This window comes from Peromyscus californicus, unplaced genomic scaffold (assembly GCF_007827085.1).
Source record: "Peromyscus californicus insignis strain IS unplaced genomic scaffold, ASM782708v3 Scaffold_14__1_contigs__length_90479793_seg_2, whole genome shotgun sequence".
Taxonomy (NCBI): Eukaryota; Metazoa; Chordata; class Mammalia; order Rodentia; family Cricetidae; genus Peromyscus; species Peromyscus californicus.
The window spans coordinates 51300280-51314191 of NW_026294436.1; the positions used below are offsets into that span (position 1 = coordinate 51300280).

General features: G+C 37.1%; 1 protein-coding gene and 1 pseudogene across 3 annotated transcripts in view; one reads left to right on the top strand and one right to left on the bottom strand.

The window, feature by feature from the left end:
* The window catches only part of Pou2f1 (POU class 2 homeobox 1), a 155183-nt gene that overhangs the window by 78554 nt on the left and 62717 nt on the right, over positions 1–13912 (bottom strand). Inside the window, exon 1 of one of the 3 annotated variants that reach the window (XM_052737482.1) lies at positions 2201–4858. The exons of the other annotated variants lie outside the window; for them this stretch is intronic. Coding sequence (XP_052593442.1) covers positions 2201–2228 — 28 coding nt within the window. The 5' untranslated portion in view covers positions 2229–4858. Of the gene's footprint in view, positions 1–2200; positions 4859–13912 lie in introns of those variants that run through there. 3 annotated transcript variants of the gene reach the window in all.
* On the top strand, positions 8461–13479 carry LOC128109920 (heat shock cognate 71 kDa protein-like; annotated as a pseudogene).

Sequence of the window (13912 nt, forward strand, 5' to 3'; positions counted from 1 at the left end):
TTTTTTTTTTTTGGAGCTGAGGATCGAACCCAGGGCCTTGGTGCTCCACCACTGAGGTAAATCCCCAACTCGGAAATTTTTAATTAGGAAGTCAAAACAATCATTCTAAGTCCCAACCATGCTGTCAATAGTTGCATTACCTAGATGTATAAGAAATGAGGAAAGATATCAGAAATTTTTCTTTCATATTTTATAACCTAGAAAATGGGCAATATGTATTTTTTTAAGACACTAGGCAATCTCTTTTCTCATATAGTACATTTTTATAACTGATACATGTCTTCTGGGCTGAGGTGGTTATATGGTATTCCTGGCTTGTTCAAAGGGTTAAAATTTCTATGTTTGTGGTCATAAATGAGGTCGCTCTACAACTTCCTCCTCTACTGTCCAAAAAAAATTAAATACCACCTGAAAGCACACTAAAGTTTGAAAGGACCAGGTGTACAACTTAGTAAAAATTAGCTTTCTGTTCGACTTAACCAAAATCTTACAAAATTTAACCAATATCACAAAACTCAAATGTCATTATATACACGCTCAATGCTTCCTTTATAATGTATTTTAAAGCAAAGTAGAAAAAAAATGAATCTGTAAACATGTATAAAAACAGTTAATAATTCTCATGTCCAGATACCACAGTAACCAAGAAGCCTAATTCTTAATAACTCATGAACCAAGCCTTACATAATTCATAGCCTAATTTCCACACCTATATATAAATTTAAAAATTATGTCACAGGTATTTTACATGACTTTTCTAAGGACCTTCTATTTATTGTCAAGATCTTCAAAAGCATTTAACAAAATGTTATCAAACATAAAACACAACAAATAAAATCCTAATTAGCTACACAATGATGAGAAGGCTGTTTCAGTAATACTTAGTGTCAACTCTAAGTAGTAGATATAGTTTCTGACATTTAAAAATGAATGGTAAAAATAGTTCAAAACGACACTTTTCTTTCATTTCTTGAATTTTAAACTTGGTACATGCAAAAGAGAAAATACAAATAAATTATTCATTGATACTCACAGGTTTTTTTTTTTTTGTAACAGAAAAAGCACAAGTCTATGTCACTTAGTTGATCATCTAATGAGTCTAATTGAACGCCTAAAGTTACCACTGCACTGAACTCCTACCTAACGTCAATGTTTGGCCTGCGTCATATATACCCGGGCTAGTTTAGCAGTCTTCACTCTGATGGACAAGTATTACTGCTTACTTGCATTGGACCCTTCTTTCTGTATAAGAATTCAGACATTTCCAGGAAGTATCAATTTACTTTATCATTAACAACTGCTTTAATTTCAAGAATGGAAAATGACACAGGAAATAAAATCATTTGCAAAAGTTTTAAGCTTAAGATATTTAATTCTTGGAGTTTATATCAGATGACTTTCCTAAAAAGGCTTCAATCTTTCTTCATGTAAACATAAAAAACTCGCAAAATATGGCCACCAAGAGGCATCATCTATCTATCCACACCGAAGTACTTCAATCCATCTTTTATCACCGAAAATGTTTCATTTATTCAAGCAGAACATCTCCCTTTTCAAAAGGTTTCCTGCTCTGTAGGGACACACTATATAACAGGCTTTCCACAATACTTAAAAGTGCAGATTCCTAAAAAAGAGCTAGTTTTAAAAAATCAAAATGACTAATCATAGGCAAAATTTGAAAATGGCCCATAACTTCTAAAATCTAGAAACTGATCAACAGTGCAGTAACCACTATAATTTCCCTCTGTAATAATAGCAACGGTATTAATCTGTACTACAACACCACCTTAATTTTTCATTTAGTATTTTTGGTTTTTATGAGGCATTCTTATTAGATAAGCAAAACATTTCATTAGTATGTATATATTACTTTGATATAAATATTTTCTGATTTAAAATGTGTTTTCAACTACATATACTACTTTCTATAGAAATCTCCAAAAAGCAAAAATGTCCTCCATGAAAGCCAAATTCAAACACATTATTTGCTGAAAATAGGCTCTGAACTAGAAGACCTAGTCCTAGGGAGGGACCTACAGCAAACTCAAGCATGCTCTTGCCTTGCAAATGCTTTCCTCCTCCTCTGCTCAAGCCCCCCTCCCCCATGATGGCTGCATATGTGATTGAGCGTTTATGCATAGTCAATCCCACACACGCTATTTCCATATTAAACCTGTAAGAAAACTGTGCTGGTACCCACCTAGAACACAGTCACTGCAGTCCAGCATTGCTGTAAAATCTTCAGGAGGTGCAGACAATCCAAAGCAAGAAGGAACAGGTATCGTTTGGGGTGGGGAAAAGAAGGTACTACTATTCTAACAAATCTGTACTAGGTTCTTAAGAGAACAAGGGTGGGAGGAGTGGAAAGTGAATTAACAGAGAAGCAAAATACAACTTCAGTTACACCATAGCAATCTTCAACTGAATAAGGAAACTTCAGTTGCTCAGAGGAGTTTTAGTCTCTTCTAGCAGCTAGGACTGACATTGTCAAGGCAACTGAAGCATGAAAAGTTCCCCTTTTTGTAATAAAATAGAAACAAAGATTGCAGCTGGCAGTTTCCATAATGAAGCTTAATCAGTATGCGTGTGATTAGGGCCTTATGCAAATCTCTCCTCGTTAGCACAGCAGCTAGCACTTTGAAGTCCAGGAACAATTCATTTACAGAATACACTGAAAGCACTCCCTGCATAATTTAAATGAATATATAAATATTTATCAGCTTATTTGCATATTAATTGGCAGTGCATGAAGGGAAAAATTATCTCCGGAGTGCCAGCATAATAATTAGGAGGATAAAATGAGATTTCTTCCAATGGTCTGGCATCTTGGACCCAACTTGAGATAGTACCAGGGGAGAAGGGAGGGACAGGAGACAGAGTTCTGTTAAAATGCCAATGAAATGACATGAACAAATTAGAAACAACTCTACAGACTTAAGCACCTTTAATCTTATTCCTGCTGGCAACAATGACTTCAGTAATAAGAGGATTTGCAAAGGGCTTTCTACACAATCCAAATAATCCCAAGGAAACAATTAGCAAGGTAGAAGCAGAACACAGGCTTGTCAAGATGGTGCTAGTCTACTGATAGGGAATTTTCCAGTTATTAACACACACTGTCAGGAGAAAGTCTACTTAAAACACGACAACAGCATAAATGCAAAAGCAGGGGAGAGTGTACACAAGCATCTCTGAAAGCAGATATTCATTATATAGGAATCTTTCCAAACTACCAAATTACCAGCACATTAGCTGACTGCTGACATGCAACATGCTCGCATCAAAATCAAACTCCAGGGAAGATAGTTTGTTACTTGGAATAGACTTCATTCCCAAATGGCCATGTAACTGCAGAATTAGTATTTTAAGCAATACCACTTAATGGACCTCTCTCTCTCTCTCTCTCTCTGTGACTTTCTGTACTTATATCCTTACTAAACATGTTTATTAAAGTTTGAAATTAAGTCACAACCTTTCAGATATCATTATAAAAAATCCGGGAGATTTATAAAAACACTGCAAAGTAGGGATTGTTAAATTCTTAGGAATAAAGAAACCGAGGCACAGAAAACTAAAGCACTTTTTACTCAATGGCACATTAATAACTTGGAGCCAGGATTTCAATCTAGATTTTGCTGACATCAAGATACAAGTTCTTTTTAAGACCTACACGTTAAGGATGAGTCATACATTCAGAGAACTCAAGGGTAGGGCGAGAGAGGAAGGGATGGGGGGGGGGGGAGGAGACTAAAGCAGAAGACTATAAAATGGCTTGTTTCAGTCCTGAAGAAGGAGACCAATAATTGGTAGCAAAGACACTGTGTTTAAGTGCATACAAATAATACACTAGATAAAAGTTGAGTTCTTAAGGGTACCCACTCATTAATAACCTGTTTTTATTTGTCACTAATCTTCAAGCATGCTAGATGTCTGATTTTTAAAATGCTATGAAATAAAGATGTGTGTAATACACCGGGTATTACTGTCAATATTTGTCCAGTGTTGTATTACACAACTTCACTACAGCCTTGGTTCTGAACATACAATATGAACATTATGTACTGCACATAATGTCATACTACCCAGTGTCAACCAATGCTACTTGAGACACTTCAGCTCAGATTCAATATTAATGTGTTATAATGTACAGTATGTACTTACAACTGTACTTAAAAAGTTTTCAGCTCTTACAGAAATATATAAGACTTAGTATTTTCCTATCAGTACATAAGAATCAAATTACAGCATCTTTGGGGCTGGAGAGATAGCTCAGCAGTTAATAGTGTGTGCTGCTCTATGTAGCAAAGGGGCCAGGTTCAGTTCCCAGAACCTACATCAGGTAGCTCATAATTATCTGTAATTCCAATTTCAGAGGCCCTCTTCTGGCCTTCTTAGGCACCTGCACACACATGGTGTATATAAATTTATGCAAACACATATATACACATTTTAAAAAAACTTTAAAAACTTTAAAAAAGAATACTGTATCTTTGTATTTTATTAAGAATGTTTGATTTTAAGAATGTCTGTGAATTGATGATCTCAGTTTCATAAAAAATTATTAAATGAATTTTGGCTTGGTATTAGGACATTATTATTTCCAACAATATCTGAAATGTACCTAAGCCTATTTCTGCCATTTTACACAATGTACTTATGTGAAGTGGCATTCTCAACCCTGATGATCGTAAAAATAAAAATATTGGTCAACCCTGAAAAATGTTGAAAAACACTATATTTTGCAGTATCACATATTCAACCAAGACTTCTATATAAAATAAATAAGCAGGTACATCTTATTAGTATGCAAATTTATATTAATCTTTAATTAACATGGCAAAATATACACATATCAAGAAAGTATTTTAAAATAATATTATGATTTATTATCAATCAATTTTGATTTGTACACTTATTTTATGCATTTATATACCCATGGTGCCTGAAAACTTAGGCACAAGGGATCAACAGCAGAAAGTCTTAGAAGTTCTATCTAACCTGGAGCAGAAACAGGAATAAGAGACCCTATAAGCCAGAAGGACACGGAGTCATCTGATAAACAACACACCTTTAAAAGTTCCAGTTTTACTGAGTAATAAGTCATACCACTTTGTATTAAAATAAGCAAAAATATGGTATAGGATGCTAGTTCCAAATTAGTTTTTAAGATACAATGTGTTGGACTGGACAAGTTCTGCTTGGTGGGAAAAGATGGGAAGCAACGACAAAATGGACCTAAACTTACTTCTGGTGAAGTAGTTATTTGACTAGAATACACTTGATATTGATAAAATATTTCATTCCCTTTTTTTCTGTATTCACAAAACTTTGTTTTCCCTTATAGAATACTTCTGCAATTTGCCCTTTTCAAAAAAAAAAACCTACACAAGAATGTTTTTAAGATATCTTTTTTTTGCTAATTTGGTCTTCTGTATTCAAGCAGGCAAGACCTGGAGCAATAGACAAGCAATAATTGTTTACTGTACTGAGACAGTGTGAGTAGCATCTGCCTTAGGCCAAGACAACTCTAAGATTCCCTTGTAGAGAATGAAGGTTATAGCTCACCAGGTTGGACCCTATTCCCTTCTACGACAAATCTCACCTAGGCAGGTGACTAGACTTCAGTATAAAGGGCAATAAAAAGCAACCCTTTGGTCACTATTGAAGTAGGCACTCTGAGAGCTCTTGAGAACAGGTTTAAATACTCAAAGAACGTTCTGGGTTTCTACAAATAGAGGCAGAGAATGAGAAGAAACATCCTTTCCTTATACTCCCCAACCATGGACAATTTATAGCCAAAAGAAAAGTCGGGTAACTTCTACCAGAGTCAAATGCACACACTATTTGCTCCTCATATGTATCAACTAAGAACCTCCAAGTTTAAAACTGAACCAAAAAAGAACACCTTAGGAAAAAAATCCGTAAGATCATCATGAATTAATTCAATCAAATCTCCTTTTAATACCTGGGTTAGGACTTGATTAGTGGCCTATAGATGCCTTTAGAGAAGAGGCCAATAAATACTTCAATAATTAACAACTCTTTTTTAGATGAGCTGGACTGGAGACATGAGATGGGGGAACAGGTTTTATGGAAAGGACAGAGAATAATATTATATGATAGCATAACACAGAGCTGAAAAGGGCAACATTTCAAATTATATATTTCAAAATTATGTATGTGGTGGTTTGAATGAGAATGGGCTTATATATTTGAATGCTTGATCCCCAGTGAGTAGAACTGTTTGGGAAGGATTAGGAGGTGTGACATTGTTGGAGTCTGAATGTGAAAAGTATCCTACAAGATTATGTGTTTAAACACTTTGTCCCCAGATGGTGGCACTATTTGGAAAGGCTATGAAACGTTTAGAGGGTGGAGATTTGTTAGACATGTGTCACAGGGTAGGAGGCTTTGTGCTTTTATAGTCAAACCTTACATCTTGTTCTTACTCTGCTTCCTGACTGCTGGGTAACCTCAAGCTCCCGCCATCAGGCTTGCCTTGCCATGGATGGACTGTCTCCCCACCCCCACCCCAGAACTGTAAGCCAATTAAGTTGCTTTAGTCAGGGCACTGTAATCACAGAAATAGAAAAGAAACTAACACAATGTCTAATATTTGTTCCCTTTTTTTCCTAAAAGGAGAGAAGAATTTTCATGATTCAAAATTCACATCTAACATGACTGCAAAATAACATCATGCTTAAGAGCAAAGTTTTAGGCTAGTCTAAGTGTCATCAGAAAAGAAATTAAAAGCAATACTAACCAAATTATAATTTACATTTTAAATAAACTTTGTCTGTGTGAGTGAATTAAGGTTATGTTGTGTTCCTCCTGACTAAATCATTTATGATTAACTGTTCATGTTCTAGAGAAACCATCAATAATAGAGAGCTTCCACCAACATGAAACTACCTTTTTTTTTAAAATTAAAAATAAATAATATGCCGGGCGGTGGTGGCGCACGCCTTTAATCCCAGCACTCGGGAGGCAGAGCCAGGTGGATCTCTGTGAGTTCGAGGCCAGCCTGGGCTACCAAGTGAGTTCCAGGAAAGGCGCAAAGCTACACAGAGAAACCCTGTCTCGAAAAACCAAAAATAAATAAATAAATAAATAAATAATAATAGAGGATTCAAATGAACCAAAGGTAGAGCCAATCTGGATAGTTTAACATTTGCCATAAAATAATAAAACACTCTCTCTTTTTTTTCTTCATAATTCAGCCTGAGAACAAGGCAGGCATCTGAACTTAGTCAAGAGGAGAGTAGTAATCAGGAAATTGGTTACATACAGGAAGGTTAATCTAATAGATAAACTGAGCTAAATTTATCACTGTTAGAAAAGAGAATTTAAATCCTGAAAACAGGAATAAAACAAAATGAACTTTTTTTTTTTTTTTTGGTTTTTCAAGACAGGGTTTCCCTGTGTAGCTTTGCGCCTTTCCTGGAACTCACTTGGTAGCCCAGGCTGGCCTCGAACTCACAGAGATCCGCCTGGCTCTGCCTCCCGAGTGCTGGGATTAAAGGCGTGCGCCACCACCGCCCGGCACAAAATGAACTTTAAAGTACTGAATTAGTATTAGAGTCTGGAGAGATGGCTTAATGGTTAAGAACAAATGCTGATCTTGCATAAAACCCAGGTTCAGTTCTCAGCATTCACAATCACTTGTTTCTGGGGACCCAATGCCCTTTTTGGCCTTCATAGCCACTAGACAAGCACATGGTACATACACATAATGCAGGCAAAAACATTCACACACATAAAAAAAATCTTAAAAAAATAATAGATATAAAAATAAGTATAACTTTAATACCTCCCCCCACTCTTTTTTGTAGGCACGTGGAAGAGAAATGAAGACATGAATATCCAGACATTTTTTTTTTCATGTCACTACCATCTAGAGCAGTGGTTCTCAACCTTCTTAAAGCTGCGACCCTTTAATACAGTTCCTCATGTTGTGGTGACCCCCAACCATAAAGTTATTCTATTGCTACTTTATAACTGTAGTTTTGCTACTGTTATGAATCCTAATGTAAATATCTTATGACACCTGTGGGGGCCATGGCCCACAGGTTGAGAACTACTGATCTAAAGAGAATCCAGGGTTCCAGAGAAACTAGCTGAAATGTTTAAACTTTATACTCTGGAGCTGCAGTTCAATGGTATTTGCCTAACATAAGCAAATCCCTGCACTGGGAAGAAAAAAAGTGAAAGTGAACGTGAAGAAAACAAACAAACAAAACACCAACTTAAAAGATTCCTCGCCAGCCAGGTGGTGGTGGTGCACACCTTTAATCCCAGCACTCGGGAGGCAGAACCAGGTGGATCTCTGTGAGTTCGAGGCCAGCCTGGTCTAGATCCAGCCTGAGCAAGATCCAGGAAAGGCGCAAAGCTACATAGAGAAACCCTGTCTTGAAAAACCAAAAAAAAAAAAAAAAAAAAAAAAAAAAAAAAGATTCCTCACCAAATTCTGCATAATTTGGACAAAGTAAATAAAAATAATAATGAATGAGGGGCTGGAGAGATAGATCAGTGGTTAGGAGCACTGGCTGTTCTTCCAGAGGACCAAGGTTCAATTCCCAGCAGCCACATGAGGGCTCACAACCATCTCTAACTCCAGTTCAGGGGACCCAAGACTGCAGGCACTCAGTATGCACACAGTGCACAGACATACATGCCAGCAAAATACCCATATCCATAAGCTAAAGCAACAACAGTAAATGAAATATAACTGTTATTAAACTAATAAGACTTCATGAGTACTTGCTGACACAAACAGGTCAACAAACTGTCATACACTGGTACTTTTATGCTAGTGAAGCTTTGCTTTTCCAAACTCTCAAAATTCCCTAATCATAGAAAGTGTTTATATTAGCACAATGATAGTAGAAATCTAGAGAGTCATGAAATACACAGATAACCTACTGTCGTAGTGTACTTATAATCATTTATACAGTATTCTGAGGGGCTTTTCAGTATCTTATGAAACAGAAGTCTACATTGGACCCTCTGTTTTATTAGTGAAAGCTCAGACCTAAGTGTGAGTTTTAGCTTTCCACAGTTTGTGCCATTGTTTATTTACTGTCTGAAGAAAGACTTATTGAAAACTACTATAACCCTAAATTTTATTGTATGTAATAAACAGTTAATTTAAAATAAAATCTCACTAGACATAGTATTAGAAAATTAATTATAAGTGTGATATTTTAGATGTATTATCATACTATTTAAAAAAATACTATTTATTAGCCGGGTGGTGGTGGTGCACGCCTTTAATCCCAGCACTCAGGAGGAAGAGGCAGGTGGATCTCTGTGAGTTCAAAACCAGCCTGGTCTCCAGAGCTAGTTCTAGGACAGGCTCCAAAGCTACACAAAGAAACCCTGCCTCGAAAAAAACAAAAAATAAATACATTACTGGCACTATAATGTGGTATTCTAAACTGTCCTACTTATGAAACAGACTCACTGAACAGGACAGCTTTTGGAGTTGGTGTGGTCTCTTTGCCAGCCTAGCTAGGCCTACATGCAAGCAAACCTGTCTAAAGGACCTGCAGTTGGCATTATCTTAGCACCACCTACTCCTGTGCGGGTGTCTTCAGGCATGGAAAAGTAGAATTGTCACTGACCAGGGTTACTGAACTACAACAGGCTAGCTGTGTTGCTTTTACCGACAGAGTGATTAATCAGGGATGCTGTGAAGAACTGGGTTGTGATGAACCCCACCAACATAGTTTTAAACACCAAACATCTGATTGGGTGTAGGTCTGATGATGCTGTTGCTCACTCTGATATGAAGCATTGGCCCTTCATGGTCATGAATGATGCAGGTAGGTCCAATGTCCAAGAAGAATAAAAAGGGGAGACAAAAAGCTTTGACCCAGAGGAGGTATGCTCTATGGTTCTGATGAAGATGAAGAAAATTAGAGAAGCCTATCTTCAGAAGACTGTTACCAATGCTGTGATCACAGTGCCAGCTTATTTCAATGACTCTCAGCAGCAGGCAAGAAAAGATGCTGGAACCGTCGCTAGCCTCAATGTACTTAGAATTATCAGTGAACCAAATACTGCTAATTCTTATTGCTTAGATAGGAAGGCTGAAGTTGAAAGAAATGTGCTGATTTTTATTTGGGAGGTGATACTTCTGATAGAATGTCAGTCCTTACTTTTGAGGTCTAATCTACAGCTAGAAACCCCCACTTGGGGAGAGAAGACTGACAGCTGCATGGTCAATCATTTTATTGTCAGTTTAAATGCAAGCACCAGGACATCAGTAAAAACAAGAAAGGTGTCTATTGTCTGGTTACTGCTTGCAAACAGGTGCATACCTTCTCCTTTAGCACCTAGGCCAGTAATGACATTGAATGACAGAATCCATTTCTATATCTCTGTTACCCATGCTCAATTTGAAGAACTGAATGCTGATCTGTTCTGTGGCACTCTGGACCCTGTGGAAAAGGCCCTTTGAGATGCCAAACTAGACAAGTCACAGGTCCATGATATCGTCCTGGTGGGTGGTTCTACCAGAATTCCCAAGATTCAGAAGCTTTGCCAAGATGTCTTCAGTAGAAAAGAACTGAATACAAGCATTAACTCTGATAAAGCTGTTGCTTTATAGGGCAGGTCTCCAGGCAGCTGCCTGAAGTCAACTCTATCTGGAGATAATCCTGAGAATGTTCAGGATTTGCTGCTCTTGGATGTCACTCCTCTTCCCCTTGGTATTGAAACTGCTGGGAGAGCATGAATGTCCTCATCAAGCACAGTATTATCACTCCTACCCGTCAGACACAGCCCTTCACCACCTGCCTAACAGCAGCGGGCATGCTCGGGCCGATGTGTGAAGGTGAAAGAGCCATGGCCAAGGACAACAACCTGCTTGGAAAATTGGAACTCACAGGCATATCTTCTGTAGCCTGCAGTATTTCTCAGATCACAGTCACGTGACATTGATGCCAATGGCATCCTCAATGTTTATACTGTAGATAAGAGCACAAGAAAGGAGAACAAGATCACCATCACTGATGGCAAGGAAGATACTAAGTGCATGGTCCAGGAAACTTAGGAGTACAACGCCGAAGAGGAAAGGACAGAGATAAAGTAGTACTCAAGAATTCACTGGAATCCTATGCATTCAACATGAGCGCAACAGCTGGAGATGAGAAACTTCAAGGCATTGTCAATGAGGACAAACAGAAGATTCTAGACAAGTGTAACGAAATCATCAACTGGCTAGATAATAACCAGACTGCAGAGAAGGAAGGAGCTGAACACTGGCAGAAAGAACTGGAGAAAGTCTGCAACCCCATCATTACCAAGCTGTACCAGAGGGCTGGTGGCATGCCAGGTGGAATGCCTGGGGGCTTCCCTGGTGGGAGAGCGCCTCCCTCTGGCAGTGCTTCTTCAGGGCCACCACGGAAAAGGTTAAATCAGTCCGAATACAGATGTAGCATTGTTCCAAAGAGAAATATATGAAGGACCCAAATTTAGCAAGTTCTGTGGCAGTTTTAAAGTTAGAGCTGCTACAGTTATGTTTTTTTACATTCTCAAAATTTGACCATGAAACATGTGCACAGGAAGAAATAACATTACACTTTATAAACACTGCACCTTAAGTAGAAATGCAATGCCTTAAATAAAGCTATACAAAATGGGTAGGGGAAGAGAGGAAACTCTGAATGAAGGGCTCTAGATCGGATTTGTGCCAGCAAACGTGACCTAATTTAGAAACAGGGCCTTTGACAACGATCATAGTAAGATGAAGTGACTGGGTTGGAAATGGTCAAGAGTTTGCCTAGAATGGATGAACTCAGCACTGTACCAAAACCAACCCAACAAAAAGATGAAGTCATTAGTGCTGTTGTCATTAAAAGGGGGAAATGTGGACACAAATAGTACAAAAGGAAAGTAACAGAGACACGGACAGATTCTTTCTCACAGCCCTCAGAAGAAACAAACCCTGATAGCACCTTATATTGAACTTACAACCTCTAGAACTATGAGGCATTAAGTTCCTGCTGTTTAAGCTGTTGCATTTATGGTATTCTGTTACGGCATCCATACAAAACTAACACAGCTTCTGAACTTCAAACTTACTTATTTGAAAAATGGGGTTTGTGGTCTAAGGGCGTTTTTAAAATAAGAATGTTATTTTAAAATAACCAGGGTTCATGAAAAATAATTTTGGTATTATTATAATCTCTTGATAAATATTCAATAAATGCTGTCAAGATTCTTCTCCTCATGCAGGGGAAAAATGTAAGTGGATACTCTTGAATATTTCTATCTTTTTTAAAAATATTTCTATCTTTTAACTAGGCATTAATCATAAGCCAGAGAACATGTTTGTTGTACATGGTAAAGTCTTAAGACTGCTAAGACTACTGAAACACATTTGAAGAACAAGGTGATTTCTTTTTCTTTTCTTCATGTTTTAATCCTGAAATAATAATCTCTTTGGAAGACTTAAATTGGAAACAAAGACAAAGAAATCTCTCTGTCCAGGTGGGTACTCTATGAGAATCCCTGAAGGCAAAATTCGGAGTATTACAACAATCAACAGATAATTGGAGTTGCCAAAAACTGATTAAGAATGTAACTTGATCATCCAAACAAAAAGGACATATATCTTTTTCCCTATTTCTTCTACTCTTATACTTCTTATGCATATTAGAAATGTCATCAGCAAACAGGCACATTAATGCTCTCAAGAGTTTGTATAAACATTTCAAAGAAATATAAAAGCGAAGAACTGCAAACAGTGTTGTTAGTAGAGGTGAAGTATTTTATGAAGATTACATGAAACTAGTGTCTGCTCTATTCCTATATACCCTAAGTTTTAACAAAAGGAAAACCCACATGAAATGTTACTATAAATTTTTTATACGCTAGACATATTACTTCACATTTAAGGAAATTGAAAAAAGTAAAAAAAAAAAAAAATCATAGCCGGGCAGTGGTGGTGCACGCCTTTAATCCCAGCACTCGGGAGGCAGAGGCAGGTGGATCTCTGTGAGTTCAAGGCCAGCCTGGTCTACAGAGTGAGATCCAGGACAGGCACCAAAACTACATAGAGAAACCCTATCTCAAAAGAAATAAAATCATAAAAAAATAAAATAACAGATCTGATCTGGAGTCTGTTTCAGTTCTCTACTACTTAGCTGAATTTCTTTAAGCAAGTTACTTGTTATCTCTAATCTTAGATCATTAAGGATATAATATTTTAGTCATTATATAAATGCTTCTTATAGACTAACAACTGTAGTCACCAAGTGTTTCTGCTAAACTACCATCAGGGATAACTGCTACTATTTTATTTTATTATTATTATTATTATTTTATTTTATTTTTGGTTTTTTGAGACGGGGTTTCTCTATGTAGCTTTGGAGCCTTTCCTGGAACTCACTCTGTAGCCCAGGCTGGCCTCGAACTCACAGAGATCCGCCTGCCTCTGCCTCCTGAGTGCTGGGATAAAAGGTGTGCGCCACCACTGCCTGGCATACTATTTTATTATTATAAAATACAGATGATATATTGAATGCTAAAGCTAACTTGACTCTATTTCCATTGATTGTAGGTTAAAGGCATCTCAATCATCACTCCATCACATCTTAAACAGACTTCAGAGTTAAAATGTAAACTTATGTATTTGATAAGTCATTTTAATAGTCAATCCATAAAATAAAAGGCAATCACCACAACACCTGGGTTTATCAGTGGCTACTAAATTAATAGTTTGATTTAATAGAAAATATTTATTAGGTATAGAGAGACTGCATTCTTTCTTTGCAATGATTCACTGAAAACTGAGAGTAGTTTGGTAATTACAAAGACAGGAATGCTCTTCTTACTTTTCTAGTCTAATACTACAAAAAGAATTAACTGAATAAAATAACCTAATACCTTAAGGGGATAAAAATCA